This window comes from Delphinus delphis, chromosome 4, assembly GCF_949987515.2.
Source record: "Delphinus delphis chromosome 4, mDelDel1.2, whole genome shotgun sequence".
In the NCBI taxonomy this organism is placed as follows: domain Eukaryota; kingdom Metazoa; phylum Chordata; class Mammalia; order Artiodactyla; family Delphinidae; genus Delphinus; species Delphinus delphis.
This window is the reverse complement of record NC_082686.1, coordinates 105,957,105-105,977,926: the sequence shown is the minus strand read 5'-3', so window position 1 is coordinate 105,977,926 and position 20,822 is coordinate 105,957,105. Positions and strand designations below refer to the sequence as shown.

At 33.2% G+C, this 20,822-nt stretch overlaps 1 protein-coding gene across 1 annotated transcript in view; it reads left to right on the top strand.

The window, feature by feature from the left end:
• The window catches only part of RSRC1 (arginine and serine rich coiled-coil 1), a 449,824-nt gene that overhangs the window by 275,993 nt on the left and 153,009 nt on the right, over positions 1–20,822 (top strand). Inside the window, exon 7 of the mRNA XM_060011225.2 lies at positions 1,495–1,546. Coding sequence (XP_059867208.2) covers positions 1,495–1,546 — 52 coding nt within the window. The remainder of the gene's footprint in view (positions 1–1,494; positions 1,547–20,822) is intronic.

Below are 20,822 nucleotides of genomic sequence, written 5' to 3'. Positions count from 1 at the left end.
CAATCAGTCCTTTCATGTTACCAATTAAATGTTTCTCAAATCTAGTTCTTCCTCTCCAACCTTACTGCTACTGCTCCTCCCCAGGCCCTCATCGTCTCTCATCTGGAGTTCTTTAATTGCTCCCTAACTGAGCTCCTTGCCTTCTGTCACATTCTTTGCAGTTCATCCTCAAGTATATTGCTAGAATGATGTGTCAGAGTGCAGATCTCATCTTGTCACCCCACTGTTTCACATTCTTCGAAGTCTCTCCATCTTATATGGCAGGGGTCAACAGTCTTTTCCTTAAAGATCTACATAGTAAATATTTTAGACTTTGCTGGCCATAAGAGTCCTGCCGCAAATAGTTGACTCTGCTGTTGTTGAGTTGAGCACAAAAGCAACCATGGACAATATATAAACCAATGGGCATGGCTATGTTCCCATAAAACTTATTTACAAAACCAGGTTTAGGTCATAGTTTGTTAATCCCTCTTCTATGATATAAAAGGCTAGCCCTGTCTTCTTTCCTGTCTCATCTACCACTCTCCTATCCTGTTTCTTACAGTTTATTCAGAAGTACCATTCAAATTCTTAAACTTTTCTGAGCACAACATCTTCTTTCCATATCCAATTATGTAATTCTTTTCATTCAGGCTGTTTTTTCACAAATAGCAAAACATTCAAATATATCTTGTAAAATGTTAATTCTCAAATGATGGTATCGTATATAAACATGAGATTATTTAGTCACTTACTGACATCTTAAGAAATGTAAAGTCTTAAGTATTAAAAACAGTTTTTAACAAGTCTTTCATAAAGATCATAACCTTGATACAATCCATCTTATTGTTTGGATACCATCAACATATCCAGAAATCTCAGAATAAGGTCACTGGTAGGAAAGTAGTTTCAACATTATCAACTGTATTGAATCAAAGTTCATTGAGAGACTAATTTTAGGACAGTTAGTAGGAATTGAAAGCAGTAACTCACGTTGTGTCCTGTCTTTATCACAATTGCTCCTTTCAAATACCGTAAGGAAAGCAGAAAATATTTGGTTTTAGGATATAATTTGCCTGAGATATTGGACTTTAAGTTGCTATTTAACTTCTAATAGGTCATTTTGCATGTTTCCATATGCAAAGAAACAACACAGCTTGAGAGTATGTTGTTAAATGTGTGGGTTTTGCCTCCTTATTAAATTATATGTATTTAGGCTGTTGCTGACTGGTACATGTTGGATAACAAATAAAAGCTATTCCAGTTAAAAAAAAAAAAAAAAGAAAAAGGAAGAACTTCATTCTTGAATCATAATAATGAAAAGTGTGATTTGATTACTAGGGTGAGAGAGTAGATTGGTAGAGCTGCTGTGATGGAATTTTGTTAAGATGTGGGTGGATATTAATACTGATTATGACAAAGTTCTCTAAATTTTCTGATACTCAACGTAATAATGCATTAATTTAAAGCTCTGTTAAAACTACCTTGTAAGTGTCTTTTATGGTTGATTTTTAGCCACCAGCTGAACAGGCCAAAGCAAGACTACAACTGGTTCTTGAAGCTGCTGGTAAGTGTTAATAATTAACTTTATTTAAATGAAAATATGTGAAATAAATCCTAGCATGCTTACAGATGGGTCAAAGAGCAAAACACCTATTTTCACATAGCCTCACAAATTTGTGAGATCTTTGTATGGCCATATTTTACCTCAAATATTTATTGCTATAGTGTGATGTTAAAAGGTCATTCTTTACCTTCTTATTTATAAAACTCGCTTCGATTTTAGTTTTAATTTTGATGAAGTCCAGTTTATTGATTTTTGTCTTTTATGGACTGTGCTTTTAGTGGCATGTTTAAGAAGAATTTTATACTTCTACATTTTATATTTGAGGCTGTGATCATTTTGATTTAATATTTATATAAGGTGTGATTTTTAGATCAAGGTTTTGCTCTAAAGGAAATGAGATAAATGTTTAATAATTCTTCCAGTTACATTAGACTAACTCATTGGACTATTCGTCTGGATACCATCTAATCTTAAAAATCTGTATGTTTTAATATCTCAATTGTACAATAATTCTTTCTTTGATTTTAGATTATAATACCCAGATTCATGTACACATTAAATACTTTACTTTTTAAAAATATAAGAGATCCATGTTACCTTTTCCAAGTACTGATATTTTACTCTGAATCTTAATGTGGTTTTTAAAAATATATATTACAGTCAAATAATAAGTTATCAAGATCAAGCATGAGGTAGGGTTAGAATAATATTACCAAAGGAGTACATGTTTCTTAAAATTATTTACTTTTTAAGGATCTGTAAAGAGTTCATAATTTCCAACTGGAAAATGAGAATTCTATTTTGACATCAAAAGTAATTTCAGACTACCAAATGATAGTAGTTATATTTTAATATTCATTGCAAAAATACATGTATGCATATTAATTCAAGGATTTCTTGTATTAGCTCCTTTTATTCCTACCCAATGTGTCTACAGTCTAAAGATTGGGAACACCAGTATAAATGATATACTAGCTTCATAAATCACTAATTGAAGTAACTTACCATATAAAAATTAATATGTTGACTGTGAATCTCTGTACCACTTCATATTACTTTAAAAGTCACTTATCTTTATGTATTGATCTTACTCATTTTGTCTTTAATTACATAGAAAACATGATGTACTAAAATTTTGCTTACTATTAGGTTTTTCAAATTTTGAGTCTCCAATAAATATACTATAGGATAAAGCTAGTTAATACGATTCTCTGTTATTTATATAATATATATTCATTCTTTAATGGCATTTTGCTTAGAAGAAATATTTCCAGGTTTATTACTTGAGTACTGACAAACTCTTGCTTTAAAGGAAAATATTTATGGTGCTTAGTCCAGAAAATATTTGTTTCTGTTAATGCAACTATAAAGAATTGTATTTCATAGTTTTATACAGTTTTCTTTACCTTAAAAAAATTTTTTTAACATCTTTATGGAGTATAATTGCTTTACAATGGTGTGTTAGTTTATGCTTTATAACAAAGTGAATCAGCTGTACATATACATATATCCCCATATCTCTGCCCTCTTGCGTCTCCCTCCCACCCTCCCTATCCCACCCCTCTAGGTGGTCACAAAAAGCGTATTATAAAACAGATCTGACAGTGCGGACCTCAGTGTATAACTTGCTTATATTGGTCCCAGCTGTCACTCCTCATTTTTTAATTTAACATTCTAAATTCTATTAAGGATAAATAGGGAGGTTCTGTGAATTTGACAAACATTCAAAATATTATGACAATTTTCAAATTAAAAAACTTAACATTGCCCCCCATAAGCAAAGGACAGACCTTAGCTAGATATAGGATTATTTATTTAATCATTTTCTTCTTATTGAACATTTACATTGTCTCTAGCTTTTCCCTCTTACCCATAATACTGTTATGCACCTCCTGTTACAAATAGTGTTTTCCATAGTTTAGCTTATTTTCTTGGAATTGATTACTATAGAAATGAGTTTATGAGATTAGACGGTGTTAATATGTAGAGTGGCTTTTTATACATTCTTGCTAAATTGTTTTACAAAAGGATTGTGTTGTAACCATTGTCACTGGTTAAGAAACCATTTTAACCAGATTTTGCTTTTTGATGCCATTTCTATGACTATTTTGCTTTATAACATGAAATAACATATTATACCCCTTTGAAAAACATATATTACTGTAATTAATGAGAACCTGTGGCCTTGGAGAGGAGAAGCAGATAGATGGATATAGGGGAACGCTAAGCAAATATAGAACTTATTGTCAAGGTTCTGGATCTCTGTTTCAGTGATGAATCAAGGTATTCATTGTATTATTAAAAATAAACAAACAAGCAAAATAAAGTAGGGGGGAATAAGAACTTGAGCTCAGTCTGGTAAGGCTCATGGATAAAGTCTAGCCTGGTCGTAAGATTGAGGTGGCTGGATAGGAAGGCCTGGTAGTTCCCATTCTGTCTCGTTGGAGTTTACTTGAGTTCCCAGGGAAAACACCCTCAACTTTGGGGCCTTAAAATTGGGTACAGGGAAGAACTTAAGGCTGTATGCTAGATTCTTGAGCCAGGATTTATTTCAGCCTTATAGTTACCATAATCTGGTAGATAGGGTTCATATGTAGAAATCTTGCTGACTAGACTTAGTCTTTTACTCTAATTGTGGGTCCCAGAAGAAAGTTTTATATATTACCATTGCATTGTTATTGATTTATTAGTGAATGTTAATCATGGCCTTGGTTTGGAATTAAAATATATTTAATAACATTTGGCAATAATTACTAGCGGTATGATTTTGAAAGACATATGTATGAGTAAAATACATTAAGCAAAATGTAACCATGTACCTTGAATTTGAAGTCAGAGATTTTATTGTATTTGTTATGATCATATTTTGTATATACTAAACTGTTAACATTTTTATATTTTGCTATGCTAAATCTTCAGATTTAGATAGAATCTTTTTTCATGTTCATTGCCAAAATGCAATTGAAATGAAGTTTCATGTCTCTTGTTTAACTTTTAATTTGAAGGTGATGTGAAGTTAAGGTTATGTCTAAGATGTTTTGTTTTTTCCAAATGCTGGAGGACTCAAGCTTGTAAAACTATATAAATTTGTAAGACTGAATCTTTAAGTTATCAGTATAACTTCAGATAATGATTTACTTTATGATATTGAGTAAATCCAATTAAAAATCCTCTTGGCCATGACTTCTTTCTTTTCATTTAAAAAATACTTTTACCATTCTCACATTCATTAAGATTCAAAACCTTGAAATGTTTATCTTTGACTTCTTTATAGGCAGTCATTCACCTAGAATTGAATGACTTATTTTGAAATATTTTTTATAGTTATCCCTCTATTATCTTTCCCACTGCCAACTCCTTAGTCTGGACACCAAACAGTCCACCCAAAGGTTAATCCATTACCTCCTAGTTGGTCTTTTGCTTCAATTCTGTCTCTTCTCCAGAGAGAGGGTGGTGAATAGTGGAAGGGTTCTAAACCTGCTTCCACTGCTCACTCATTCTGTGACCTTCAGTAGTGTGATGTTTATTGTTTAGCCAAAACGTTTTTGTTTTTTTAAATGGAATATGGCAGATGTGTATATTTTTTAGTTTACTTTAGTTCTTTACTTTTTAGAAGTAATTTATTGAGGTGAAATTCACATAAGACAAAATAAAACATAACTGTTTAAAGTGACAATTCAGTGGCATTAAATACATCCACAAAGCTATATAACCACCACCTCTATCTAGTTTAAAAACATTTCCAAAGTAAAACCTATTACCTATTAGGCAATTTCTCTCCCCTCACCTTACCCTCAGCTCCTGGCAACCGCAACCATCAACCTGCCCTCTATCTCTATGGATTTATCTATTCTGCATATTTCATGTAAATGGAATCATACAGTGTGTGACCTTATGTGTCTAGCCTCTTGCATTTAGCATGTTTTGGAGGTATAGCCATGTTGTAGCCTGTGTCAGTATTTTATTCCTTTTTATGGCTGAATAATATTCCACATAATACATTCCACATAATACATTTGTATTATGTATATAATATATACATAATATATTAATATATACATAATAATACATAATATATATACACATTATGTATATATGTATATATATATTGTATATATACATTCAGCCATAAAATGTATTCTGTGGAATACAATAATATTCCACAGAATACATTTTATGGCTGAATGTATGTATATGTGTGTGTGTGTGTGTTTACACACACGCCATTTGTTTATCCATTCATCTATTGATGGAAATTTGGGGTTTTTTCCACCTTTTGGCTATTGTGAACAGTGTAGCTTTGAACATGCATATATATATGTACTTGTTTGAGTAACCATTTGTAACTTTGAGGGGTATACACCTAGGAGTATAATTATGGAGTCATTTGGTAAATTCTTGGTTTAACTTTTTGTAAAACCACCAGATTTTTCCACAGCAGCTGAACCATATTACATTCCCACCAGCAGTATAAAAAACCATATTACATTCCCCCCTATTGTCTCAACTAGACCATGTTGCATATTTAAGTTACCTGTTTGACAGTATCAATATTTAGGTTTTAAGGATTTCCCTACACCATTATTTCCTAGTCTGTAAGGGGAAAAGATGATGATTACCTTATAGGATTGTTGTGAAGATATATATTATAAGTGAAGTATCTAGCCCAGAGTCTTGCAGATGGTAGCCACCAGAAAATTTTTATTTCCATATTGCTTCTGGTGAGTACCATTGCTAGATGATTCTTTCTCACCCACCACTTGGTCATGCTGCTCCTTTGCTCAAAATTATTCACTGGTTCTAGATTGCTTACAAGATCAATTTTATACTTCTGTGCTTAAGGTTCCAAGGTTCTGTATGGTGGATTCACAAACTTTTCTAACTTTTTTTCTTAGAATTCATTTTTATACTTCTTCTCATTATTCTTTGAGTTACTCATGTTCTTTTCTACCTGGGAATTTTTGCTTGTGATTATTTTCTCCTCTAGAAATATCTTTCTCCTTCCTCTTTCTCTCTCTAAACACTTCAATATGCATCTCAGATAACATTTCCACGTGATTTCTCTGACCATTACATCATGTAATCTTTCTGTTCTCCTTTGAATTCTTTTTCTTTTATTCTATGCACACCATTCATGTTGGTATTTACTCACATACTGCTGATATTAATATTTATTTCATGAGTGTTGGACCTATTTTCCCAATGAAATAATAAATGTCTGAAGGTCAGGAACCATATCTAAAACTTCTGGATCTTTCCCAGGAGTTTTAATAGCGCCTGTAGTGAGTGTCACTATGCCAAATAGAATTCTAGCTATTAATCTTTGGTGAGTAAGTCACTGTGAAATAATTGTTCTGGGTAACTGAAAATTAAGCCTTTGGATGCTGGTATGCTCATTTAAACCACTCTTTGGTGGATTTTAAAAAAATATATTGAAAAGTTCCCTGGCTTCAAAAGTAGAAGATACATGGCAGTAATCTAACTTTTTAATCTTAAACTTGAAGGTAGTACATGACAGAAGAGATAACAAAATGTGATTATCACACAGGAGGAAGAAGGAAGATAATGAGTTTACTTAAAGACTCGTCTCCATCATTTTTGATGTCACTGTTGTTTGACTTGTTAGCATCATTCCACACATTAGTTGATTTTCCACAAAAACACAATGTCATCTTATGCTCCATATGCTCATAGGTCTGAAGAAGAACTTAGAGGAGAGATTTTTCCAAAACATAAATATTTTTCATCACCGTGAAAAAATGACACTTCTCAGAACATAGTTTCAAGACATAATTTTCTCTAAAAATATTTTTAGAGAAATCTAAAAATATTCCTTAATATTTTATCTCCTTAATATTTTACTTTTAATAGAATTATTGACACCTGCAACCTTTAAAATTGTATCTCTAATGTTATAAGAGAAATAGAAGTTTATTTAATGCATGTATGGTAAATCCCCTTTATCATAAAATTTCTGTGTAATATTTCATTTTCTAAATAATATCTACAGCACTTTTTATTGTGCTTTACAGTTTTCAAAGCATTTTCATAAATCTTTTATCATTTGACTCACATCACTGCATGGAGAGCTAATTAACTCCATTTTACAAATATCCCCAAAGCTTAAATGACTTGTAAAAGATCACATACCTAGTAAGTGGGAAAACCAGGACTCAAATCCAATGATTTCTGACTCCTGAGCTATTTCTATCCATAGGTTAAATCCCTGAGTTACGTTCAGCAGAAAGAAGGGTGATAGAAAACATTACCAAATACATATCTTGTTTTGTTAGGCATAATGCTACAATTACCTTATAATAAAATAATTTCTATCCTCAAGCAAGCCTTTGATTCTGAAATGAGTTGTTTTTAATTGATAATACAAAAGGATTAAAGTTTTATTCAGAATACAAATTCTTTTCCTTAACTATTAGGGTGATCATAGTAGCTATATTTCTGAGAACTTTGAAAAATCTAGGGTAATGTTCTGTGATTACCAGTGTTTTCTTCTTCACCCCAACTATGGACATGCCTTTCAGTGACCCTTGCTGGGATAGAAGCTAATTAAGTATTGTAAAACACAGAAGAGTTACACATGTAAGAACACTATATCAAGGAAAGAAGCTGTTTTTGGAAATAAGCCATAAGTGCCTCACTCCATCCCAGTTATTCTGCAGCATGTTAAACTTGGATTTTCTTCTCTTAGTTACCCATTAAGTACCTGGAAGCCAAGTCCTAAACCTTTCTCTTCATAGCCATCTAATCTTGTAAGTCCCAGTACTTCTCTGAAGTCCAGTCTGGCTTTAAATATTTGTAGTTCTGAGAATTACAAATGAAATTGCCATGTTAATGTTGTACTGTTTCTGGGGAGCATAGAAAGCCATTCTGCAACCCTGATTTAAAGTCGACAGAGGTTTTGCTCCATAGGCTTCTGACCACTGATCTCTGGCTCCAAGAAATAGGTTGATTTATTGTGAGAGAGGCTTTCATGTAGGGCAAACCTAAAAAAAAAGAGCAAGTGATTAAAAAGTTAACTTCTATTTCATATAAATAAATAGTTTTCAGACTTCTTTTTTCCCCATGTAGGCTTCTGCTTGGTTGCGTGTTGGTTAGTCTAGATTCATATCCGGCTTCGTTCACTAACTAACTTTGTGAGCTTGAGCAGATCACTTCCCCTTTGCTCTTCTTTAGTTTCCTCATCTATAAAATTGAGATACTAATAGTACATACTAATGGGGTTGTTATGGACTTTAAGTGCATTAACATTTGTAAAACACTTAGAATAGTACCTGGTACATAGTAAGCATTCAATAAATGTTTGCAATTAGTATGAAAAGCAATAGAGTATGGTGGTCAAGTTCTGAAGTCAGACGGCCTGGGTGCTATTCCCAGATCCATTATTTACTGACAAAACTATGGGAAAATTGTTAAACCTTGTTCAACCTCAGTTTTTTCATGTATGAAATGGGAATGAGAATATATACCTTTAGAGTTTTAATGAAAACTAAATAAATTAACATAATAAAGTTTTTAGAACAGCACCTAACATATAACTGAGCGTTCTATAAACATTAGCCAGGAGGAGTGGAAGTAGTTTTTTATGGCATCACCAGAGTGGCTTTGTGAGGTAATTAAAGAAGAGATATTGGGTCAAACATCCTCCTCATACCACCATACATATACAGTTAAAAGAAGTTATCAAGAATTAAGAATTCTTGTGCTTTTTAAAAGAAACAAATGTATATAATCAAATAGTTTCATTGACTTGGGCATTGGTTAAAACCTTTTTTTCATCAAATGTGGTTTCTGCAAAACCACATTTCTTCAGAAATTCTACATAAAATTTAATACCTTTAATGCAAAATCAAATTGATAATGTTAATTTAACTCCCAGTTTCCAATAATGAGCATGATTTTGCACTTCGTGTTAATCCAAAAAGATATACTAGTGCTTCCTAAAGAGAACTATTAAGTAAATTACTTTTAGAAAATATAAGTTATTTGTTTTAGCATCAGTTACACATTTATATTTGAATGACTATCATTTATCCCCAATAATATTTAGTAAGAAGAAAGCTATCAGTTAGAGTCTAACAATATCACAGCAACTTGCCATGTTTGAGCAGATGTTAAGCAGACAGTAGTTGAATGTTAATTTTGAGAGGGTGGTATGTTTAAGCCTAGCTGAAGTATGTTGCATGTGGGCTTTCTAGACTTGAGTACAATGCTGGCTCTCTGGGGAGAATTTTAAAGCTAAACCTCTTTCTTTTGGGTCCTCTATATGGACTCTCTCAAGTCAGTATAAAGCAGATCATCCCTAGGCTAAAGCCCTTCAGCTTTTGTTATTGGGCTCTGTAGACCTGTAATTAGGCCTCCTGGCAGGCCTTGCAGGCCAGTTAATGGTCATATGGAGTTTCTGTGAGGCAGACTGGCTTTGTATAAATCCTGGGTAGGAATATGTTTATGGGTCACTTCCTACCAGGACCATGCTTTGTCCTTATGCCCCGCGGGCTGACAGGGAGCAGGTTCCCTTGACCATGGACTGTTCAGTTTGCAACTCAAAATCTACTCCGCTAATCCCCAGTGTAAACAGAGGATTTAGAAGGCTTCTGTCACTTACAGTTGCCAATTCACTTGGGTGTCTGTGAATTTATTTTTCCCCAGAATTCATTATTGAAAGACTGACAAATGTATAAGATTTGGATGTTTGGTTTATCAAGTATGCAGTTTCTTTTTCAGTGGTTTTATAATCATTGTAAATAATTTATCTAACACAGAATTATGTAATGAAATTTTTTTAAATTAAGTACCCTTTAATATTTAAGCCATTAAAGAATTTGGAATAACAGCCACCCTTTTCCTATAAGGGAAATTATAGGTTTGTTTTTATAATAAGAGTAAATAACATTATGTACAGAAATTTACCAAAAAGTGATTAATACAGATTTCAGATAAGTCAAAGAAACAATTAATTCAAAACTCTTCTATACTATACATTTTATGTTAAATAAAAATTCCATTTTATTTCCATTTAAGTTCCATGTGTAACAGAGCTTTTGAAAGGAGGAATATCAGATCAGTATATAAAATGCTCAATAAGTATGCATTTCATGAAGTATTTAAAATAATAAGAGTACTATTTATTGAGCATCTACTATGTGGCAAGCATGTTTATACATTTCACATATTATAAATATTTTTAATGTATGATCCATGTTTCCTAGCCAAGCAAAATGTTTGGATTTTAAGAAAGTCATAATTGAAATTTCTTTTGTTTTTCCACTTTACTTATTTCTTTTTTTTTTTTTTCTGTTTGCTTGGATTATGTGAAGATTTGATTCTAAATTGTGTAAGTTCTGAGTGTGATCTGAAAAGAACTGTCACCTGTCTTCCTGTGAGCCAATTTTTCTTTTAGGGGGAAATCAAATGATGAATACTTTCCCAGGTCTCATCTAGTAAATCAGTGCTCAGTATTTTGCATTTTGTGATGTAAAAATGGTTCATGACAGATGTGGCTGAAAAGACCACATACGTAGACTGTATGATTTTAGTCTGGTGGAACTAATAGGATCACTCATTACATTTTAGACCCTGGGGTTTCTTTTTTCTTTCATTAAAAAAACAACAACAACAAAAAAAAAACCCTGTTTAAATAGAGTGGTCCTTTTTGTGTGTGAGTACAGCATATTCCCTTAAATTTACAAAGAGTTGATGGTAACAAATCAACAAATAACTCTCTCTTCCAAAAAATTCTTTTAATAATCTTTATTTAATGTTAACTGTTATTTTTAATTGTCCTATCATCCCATAAAAATTAAGATTTTGTTCTATTTTTATAAAGGATTTCTTTGAATTTTATATAGCAAAACTAAAAAATGCATTCCTTAGAGAATCCAAGACCTGTGAATTAAACAGTCATATATTAGAAATAAATTTTGCAAATATTGAAATAATTAATGACAACAAAAAGACATTATACGGTAGGAATTCTTGGTGTTGACTTACAACTGGGAGAATCATAGCATAGTCTGCTTTTCTTTTTATTGTACACAGTGTATTTACTGAAGTAGAAACATATTTGTGATCTATTTTGGAATTCAAAAAATGGTGGCTCCTGAACAATGTAAAGGATCTGATCTTATTTTAAGTTTGACCAAAAGTTCATGTTTACATTGAAAAATACCCTGTGTGATTTATATCAAAATGCTAATAGCAGTTATTGTTTCTGCGTGGTGAGATTTCAGTTTTTTTAAAAAAAATTTTGGCTTGTCTTCATTTTTCAATTGTTTTGAAGTTATGAAGAGAACCTAAAGAGATATAGAAAAGGTTTAATTTAAACACGATAAAATTCCCCACCAATTAGTATGAAATTTGATAAGTTGTGACAAATGTATACAGTTGTGTAACTACCACCAAAAATTTTGATAAAGGACATATTTCTCCAAAAAGTTCCTTTTACTCCTTTGAAGTCAGTTCTCTCCTCTTGGACCTTAGCAACCACTAATCTGCTTTATGTCACTATGGTTTTGTTGTTTTCGAAATGCCATATAAATGGAATCATACGGTGTGTGACTTTTATGTCAGTAGTCTTTCACTCGGCATAATGCTTTTTAGATTTGTACACATTGTTGTGAGCATCAGTTCTTTTTACTGCTGAGTAGTATTCCACTGTATGTCTATACCAGTTTGTTTATTCATTCAACACTTGGTGGACAGGTGGCTTGTTTCCAGTTTATGGTTTTTGTGAGTAAAACTCATATGAACATTTGAGTACAAGTTTGTGTGAACACATAGTTTCATTTCTCTTGAGTAAATACTTAGGAATAGGATTCCTTGGTTATATAGTAAGTATAGGCTTAACTTTAATTCCAAACGGTTTTCCAAAGTGCTGTACCATTCTGTTTCCACAGCAAATTATGGAAGTCTCATTTGTTCCCCATCCTTGACATCGCTTTGATTTTGTTGGATTTTTTCTAATTGCAGCCATTCTGTTAAATGTGTTGTGTTTCATTCGACTTTAATGTGCATTCCTGTGATGACTAATGAGGTTGGGCATCTTTCACGAAATCGTTTGTCACCTGTATACTTTTGTGAAGTATCTGCTCATATCTGTTGCCCATTTTTAAAAGGAATTGTTTGTATTATTGACTTGTAGAGTTATTTATATATTCTGAATACAAGTCAGATGTATAGTTTATAAATATTTTCTCCTTGTCTATGCCTTGGCTATTTTCTAAACAATATTTTTGGTTTTTTTTTAAATAAAGATTTACATACAGTAAAATATACCTTTTTTAGGGACAGTTCTTTGATTTTTGACAAATGCAAACAGTTGTATAACAGCACCCAGAATCGAGATGTTGAACAATTCTATCATCTCTTAAAATATCCCCATTCCCCTTTGTTGTGAACCCCTCCCCCCAGCTAGCTCCTGGAAACTGATCTGTTTTGTGTCCCTACAGTCTTGACTTTTCTAATATGTCGTATAAATATAATAGTATAATAAGTAGCTTTTTGAGTTTGGTTTTTTTGACCTAGCATAATGCTTTTAAGATTTATCCATGCTGTGGCATGTATCAGTAGTTTATTCCTTTTTTATTACTGTGTAGTATTCCATTGTATGGGTTAATTAATTGAAGGATGTTTAGATTCTTTCCAGTTTTGGACAATTATGAATTAAACCATTACAACATTTTCAAATAGGATTTTGTGTGAACATAAGTTTTTGTTTCATTTGGGTAAATACTCAGGGCTGGTATTGCTGGATAATTTGATAATTTTATATTTAACTTTATGAGAGACTACAAATTGTTTTCCAAGTGGCTGGACCTTTTTTTTTGGGGGGGGGGGTACGCGGGCCTCTCACTGTTGTGGCCTCTCCCGTTGCGGAGCACAGGCTCCAGACGCACAGGCTCAGCGGCCATGGCTCACAGGCCCAGCCACTCCATGCGCATGTGGGATCCTCCCCGACCGGGGCACGAACCTGCGTCCACTGCATCAGCAGGCGGACTCTCAACCACTGCACCACCAGGGAAGCCCCTGGCTGAACCATTTTGCACTTAGGAAGCAATGTGTGAGAAATCCAGTTGTTCCACATCCTTGTCAGTATTTGGTATTATTAGTTTTGGTGTTTAGAGATGTCTCTTTGTGGTTTTAATCTGAATATCCCTCATGATGAATGTTGTTGAGTGTCTCTTCATGTGCTTATTTGCCATCGTAGGTCCTCTTTTCCCTTTTTAAAAAATTGAGTTACTTGTTTTTCAGTTGCTGAGTTTTGAGAATTAAATAAATTCCTGATAAAATTTCTTTATCAGATATGTCATTTGCATTTTTCACATTCTCTTACTAGTCTTTTGAAGGGTAGAAGTTCTTAATGTGTTGAAGTCCAATTTATCAGTTTTTTCTTTTATGTGTATTGTGCTTTTAGTGTCATATCTAAGAAATTTTTGCCTAACCAAAGAACACAAAGATTTGCTTTTATGTTTTCTTCTAGAATTTTCATAGTTTAGATTTTACATTTAGATCTATAATACATTTTAAATTAATTTTTGTATTAATAGAAGTATGGGTTGAGGTTCTTTTCTTTGCATATGGATATCTAATGGTCCCAGTAACATTTGTTGAAAAGATAGTTTCCCTCCACTGAATTGTCTTTGTACCTTTGTAAAGTATGAATTGACCACATATGACTAGATCTGTTTTGGAGTCTCTATTCTATTCCATTGATCTATATGTCTATCCATCCTTTTGCCAATACCGCATTTCCATGATTACTGTAACTCTATGGTAAGTCTTGAAATGTGGACTTCACATCAGTTTGGAGAGAATTGACATCTTAACAGTATTGAATCTTCCACACATGAAAATAGTATAGTTCTCTACCTCCAGTTCTTTGATTTCTTTCATCAGAGTTTTGTAGTATTTGGCATATAGATCTTGTATGTGTTCTGTTAGATTTATGCCTAAAGCATTTTATGTTTTGGGGTGCCATAGTGAACATAAGATTTTTTAAGTGTCAATTTCTAGTTGTTCATTGATAGTATATAAAATACAGTTCCATTTTGAGTATTAAATTTATATCCTATAATTTTATTGAACTAAGAGGGTTTTTTTAATATTCTTTAAATTTTCTACATGGACAATCATGTCATCTGTGAATAGAGCAAGTTTTTTTTTCCTTTCATATCTGAGTGCCTTTTCTTTCGTATTCTTGATTTATTATTTTAGCTAGAACCTCCAAGCACAATTTTGAATAGAAGTGGTGAGAGTGACTATCCTTCATTTGCTCCTGATCTGAGGTAGAGAGTATTCAATCTTTTACCATTAAGCAAGATGTTAACTGTAGAATAGATGCCCTTTTTAGGTTGAGGAATTTTTCTTCTATTCCTAGTTTGCTTTGAGTTTTTATCGGGAATGAGTGTTTAATTTTGTCACATGCCTTTTCTGCATTTATTGAGATGATCATATGTGTTTCCTTTCTTAGTATTGATATGTTGAATTTCATTGGTTGATTTCAAATGTTAAACAGATCTTATTTAGATCCCTGGGAGAAACACCACTTGCATATGATGTACTTCTTTTTATATACCATACTGTTGCATTAGATTTTCTGAAATTTTATATTGTATATATTATAGCTTATATTCATAGCAATTATAAATACTTCATTAGAATTATTTACATGCACGATTCCTTCAGTTAAGTGATAAGCCCCTTACCTCTAGGTAAGGGCTGTCAACTTTGTATTTTCCAGTAACTAACGCAATACCCTGGTGTTAGAAGCCTTTGTTTATTAATAGTTGGTTGGATGAATGAATGATGTCGCTGGTAGCATGAGTAAATGTGCATTTATATGCCATTGAAGTTAAATCTTAAACTGGGAGTTAAAAATAAGCTTGGGGGCTTCCCTGGTGACGCAGTGGTTGAGAGTCCGCCTGCCGATGCAGGGGACACGGGTTCGTGCCCCGGTCCGGGAGGATCCCACATGCCGCGGAGCGGCTGGGCCCGTGAGCCATGGCCGCTGGGCCTGCGCATCCGGAGCCTGTGTTCCGCAGCGGGAGAGGCCACAGCAGTGAGAGGCCCGCATACCGCAAAAAAAAAAATAAATAAAATAAGCTTGGATTCTTTTTCTTCCAGGAAGTGGTATGTTGTTACATAGTAATTTCTCTAATATTTTCCAGTAAGCAGTGCTCTTTGCTCATTGTTTGCCATTGTTCTGGGAACAATAATAGAGGGTATATCTCTAACACTTTATGGTTACCATTTCCATGTTCTTATAAGAAAACACTGAAGCAGCATCATTGTATGCACATTGTTAATACTGTTTCATGCCTTGTGAATATAGGGGAAATAGGTTGGTTATCACAGTACTCAAATGGATTGGGTATTTTTACTCTTTGGTTGTGAATGAGTGGGGATGCATATTATCTGTACAGCTCATCTCAATTGCTCCTATTTGTATGTGATGCAATTCACAAAATATCCCAAACCAGTGAGGTTGACGTTTCATATGGGGCTATCATTTAACTTAGAATTTGTAGCTGAGTAGATTTACACAAGAAGAGAGATAGTGTGACAAAAGAAAATGGGAGGAGAGGAGAGAAAATCTGGGATATCCTGCTGTGTTTTTTCTCCCTATCCCTCATGCATAAATCAGAAAGGAAAACTCATCTCCAGATAGCTGAACCTGTGGCTTTTAACCACGTAAAATATACAAATTTTCCTCTATAGCAAATCCTGATATAGAAAGGATTAATCAGACTTTGATGGGAAATTTATACCATGCAAAATCTTCTAGGCTAGTGTTGGGGAGAAAGAAAATGTTCCTTTACCCTCTTAGGTTCTTCTGTCTGGTCTAAGAATTAAATTGACATGAGGCAGATTTTTAAATTTCGTTCGTACGAGAAGGTCAGAGACCCCACATACAGGAAAGGTTCAAAGACAGAAAGGTAAAAGGCATATGTGCCATCCTGAGTTAAGGAACGGGTTAGGGGCCTGAAGCATCCAAGCATAGGAGGGTCATTCACAGGACAATAAGAAGACGAGCAGACATTTGGTAATGAAATGTTTGCCCTGCCATATAGATGGCACCACTTAGATAAAATTTATCTCCTGTAGCAACTCTTTTCTGGGAAAAATCCGCAATTTATATTCTTCTAGGTATTTAAGGGAGGGGCAGTAGTTCTCCTGAACTCCAGGGCCTTGATTGCCTTTAGCTCAAAGTAATCCTCATGTAAAAGGGGAGGCTAATTCTGAACCCTACACTAGCTTTCCCTACTTCTATGTAATACATCATCTAAAGAAAATTTAATCAAATATTATCTAAATGAAAAACCATACACATCTAATATTTTCAGAAAATTTTTTGGTTAGTATGCCAATATTATATATACATATATTACATATGCTCATAAAAGATAATTTTCAGTTTTGAATTAAAATTAGGGAAATTGAATGTAATTAATACTTTTAAAATTAAATACTTTGTATGTAGTGGTTCCTAAGGCACTTCCTGGAAGGAATATGAATCCCTTATAATTCCTGATGTGACAGTAGTAGCTCCATTTAAGTGTACTTTTCATTGGTTCAGAGTCATTCCACGTGGGGTAGTTAATTTCTTCTGTTAGGACTCTCAAGAATACTTGAAATGGTCATAATTTCTCAATTTTGCATAGTGATCTTGAAAGATTGCTAAGGCAGTCTTATGATTTTTAGAATTGTTTTAAAAGATGACTTGTTTATTATTGTCATGCTAAAGATTTCTGAAAGTGTTAATCAAAGACCTTGAAAAGTAAATAGGGCTTAGCAAATCACTGTTGATTAGATGAAAGAATTTTTGTATATATGGATATAATTGTTGGATTTTTTTTTTTTTTACCTTTTAAAATTGGGTAAGGGACTTCCCTGATGGCACAGTGGTTAAGAATGCCCCTGCCAATGCAGGGGACACGGGTTTGAGTCCGGGAAGATCCCACATGCTGGGGAGCAGCTAAGCCCATGTGCCACAACTACTGAGCCTGCACTCTAGAGCCCACGAGCCACAACTGTTGAGCCCGCATGCCAAAACTACTGAAGCCCATGCGCCTAGAACCCGTGCTCTGCAACAAGAGAAGCCACCGCAATGAGAAGCCCCTGCACCGCAACGAAGAGTAGCCCCCGCTCGCTGCAACTAGAGAAAGCCCGCGCACAGCAACAAAAACCCAACACAGCCAATAAATAAATACGTAAATAAAATAAAATAAAATTGGGTAAAACTATTGGATAATATTCATTTAGGAAGGCAAGCACATTTATAAATATATCTTGCTATAAATATTTATAAATATATTTTCTAAAATATGAATTAAAATTACTTATAGGAAGATATCTAAAAGCATAATGAGGTGTAAATATTTTTCATAATGTGGGTTTGAGCATTGCGTATTTTGCCTAAGCCTGTCTTCGTTTTCTCAAATTTTATTTTCTATTACCCCCTCACTTTGCAAGAGATTTTTATGGTAGTTAAATGTACTGTGTAATTTACTTTTAGAAAAGACAGTTATACATTTGAATTCATTTAACCTTCAACAATTTTTTTATGTACTTTTTGTATGCCAGGTATTGTTTTAGCACTAGGGATCAGGTGATTCTTCCCCCAGGCACATAGTTTGTGCCCAATAAATTTTTGTTGGTCAAATGTATGAATAAATAATTGGCTTTAGTTCAATGTTTCTCATTGCACTGTAGCTACTAAAAAGCTAGTCTTTTAAAATATACATATTATTGATTCAGAACTGATTGAACCCTCTTTAGCTTATGGAAGGTATAATTATCTACATTGTATTTTTAAAATATGATTTCACTTCTTTATAAGTTGAATATCATAAATTTCAAACATGTGAAATATCATGCCCTTTTAAATGATAGCACAGGCATTTGTGCTGCTTTGTAACTGACTTTTCTGATTTTATAATGTGATAACTATTCCCAGTATACAAAGCATTTTTGCATGTTGTTCCATGTTATTTTATTAACCTCTTCTGACCTGAGCTGCAAGTTGCATTTTTATCTTTAGATATATTGTTGTATATATAATCTATATCATTTTAGAGATTTTTAAAAAGTCAACTTGATGGCTATTTTACTAGAAAAGTTGATGGGTATTTTACTAGAAAAGTTGTAGAAAAGTTGTAGGAAAATATCACCTTAAAGACTTAAAATTTCAGACACCTGTAGAATATGTAATGCTTGTATTTGGTAAAAGAATATAAAGGTTGCTTATTTTAGAATTACTGCCGTCAAACTTAGTAGCATTTATATTCTAAAATTGTTTTTTTTCCCTCCTCTTAATATAGTATCATTTCACTCTTAATTGGAGATTAAATTTTACTCTGTATATAGGAAACCTTTAATAACCAATTCAGATAAGAAATGCTTGAGGTGGATGTCATGAAAATGGTGAAGTGTTTTCAGGTTAAATATGTCTATGGAATTAGAAAATGTAACAAGCTGTTTGGATCACCCCTCGCCCCCAGCTTTATTTGCTGTAACTGACATATAACATTCTGTAAGTTTAAGGTGTACAACATTCTGATTTGATACACATATATTCTGAAATGTTTACCACAATTGGGGTAATTAGTACCTTCAGCACCTCATATAATTAGCCATTTTGTGTGTGTGTGTGTGCAGTGAGAACATTTAAGATCTATTTTTTAGCAAATTTCAAGTCCATAATACAGTATTGTTAACTATAGTTACTATGCTGTATATTTCCTAGAACTTACTCATCTTACTAACTAGAAATTTGTACCCTTTGATCAACATCTCCCATTTCTCACACTCCCCAGCCCCTGGAAACCACTATTCCACTCTCTGTGTCTATGACTTCAGCCTTTTTAGTTTCCATATATAAGTGACATCATACAGTATTTGCCTTTCTCTGTCTGACATACTTCACGCAGCATAATGGCCTCAAGATTCATCCATGTTGTCACAAATGGCAAGAATTACTTACTTCTTGTGGCTGAATAATATTCTATTGCATACATATATCACATCATCTTTATCCATTTATCCATAGATGGACACTTAGGTTGTTTCCGTATCTTGGCTATTATGAATAATGCTGTGGTGCACTTGGAAGAGCAGATATCTCTTTGAGATTCTGATTTCATGTCCTTTGGGCATATACCCAGAAGTGGGATTGTTGGATCATATGGTAGTTCTGTTTTTAATTTTTTGAGGAACCTCCGTACTGTTTTCCATAGTGGTTATAGCAGTTTACATTCCTACAAATAGTGTGCAAGATTTCCCTTTTCTCTATATCCTCACCAACATTTATTATATTTTGTCTTTTTTGACGATAGCCATTCTAACAAGTGTGAGGTGATAACTCATTGTGGTTTTGATTTACATTTGGCTGATGATTAGCGATCTTACACATCGTTTCATGTACCTTTTGTATGTCTTTGGACATTTGTATGTCTTTGGAAAAATGTCTGTTCAGTTCCTCAGTTCATTTTTTAATTGGGAGCTATTCAGATCTATTAGTTGGTCAGTAATAGGTTATCTGAACTATTTTTTTACTTGAGTCAAGATGCTGGTTAATTTTACTTGAAAATTACATATTTTAGGCTTAATTAAAATTTCTCCTTTCACTATATAAAGAATGCAGTAAGAATGGTTGAAAAATAAAAAATTATGAGAATTACCCTTCTGTCATATTTTTACAGTGTAGAATAGATACTCTTAACTTTTATTTATTACATTGTACACTGTTAGCTGGTGAAGATGCTGCTGCCCTTCAATACAGACCTCTTTTTCTAATCAGTAATCTCAAGGTAGATTTGCTCCTGCGCCATTCAACAGAGAAATATCTGGAACCCCATAAGGAAAAGAAAACCTTACCATCTACAAAATGACCTACTATTATTTATTTGTGGTAAGGTTAATCTGCAGATAGGACATCAGAATTTATTTCTGCTTTATAAATAGTTCATGTGAATTTTTTTTGGTGATGATCAAGGTATGTAAAACAGATTACACTATTTTTATCCACTGAACTTTAATATCAGTTTAGCTCCATAAAAATTCTTGTTGGCATTCTTATTGGGATTGTGTGAAATTTAAAAATGAATTTAAACAGAAATGACATCTTGATGATGTTGAGATATCCTATCCAAGTATGAGGAATGTCTTTCCACTGAATCAAGTCTACTTTTATGGCTTCCAAGAATGGTTTTCCACTTTTAGGTTTTACATGTTTTGTTATGTTTATACCTTTGATGCTATTGTA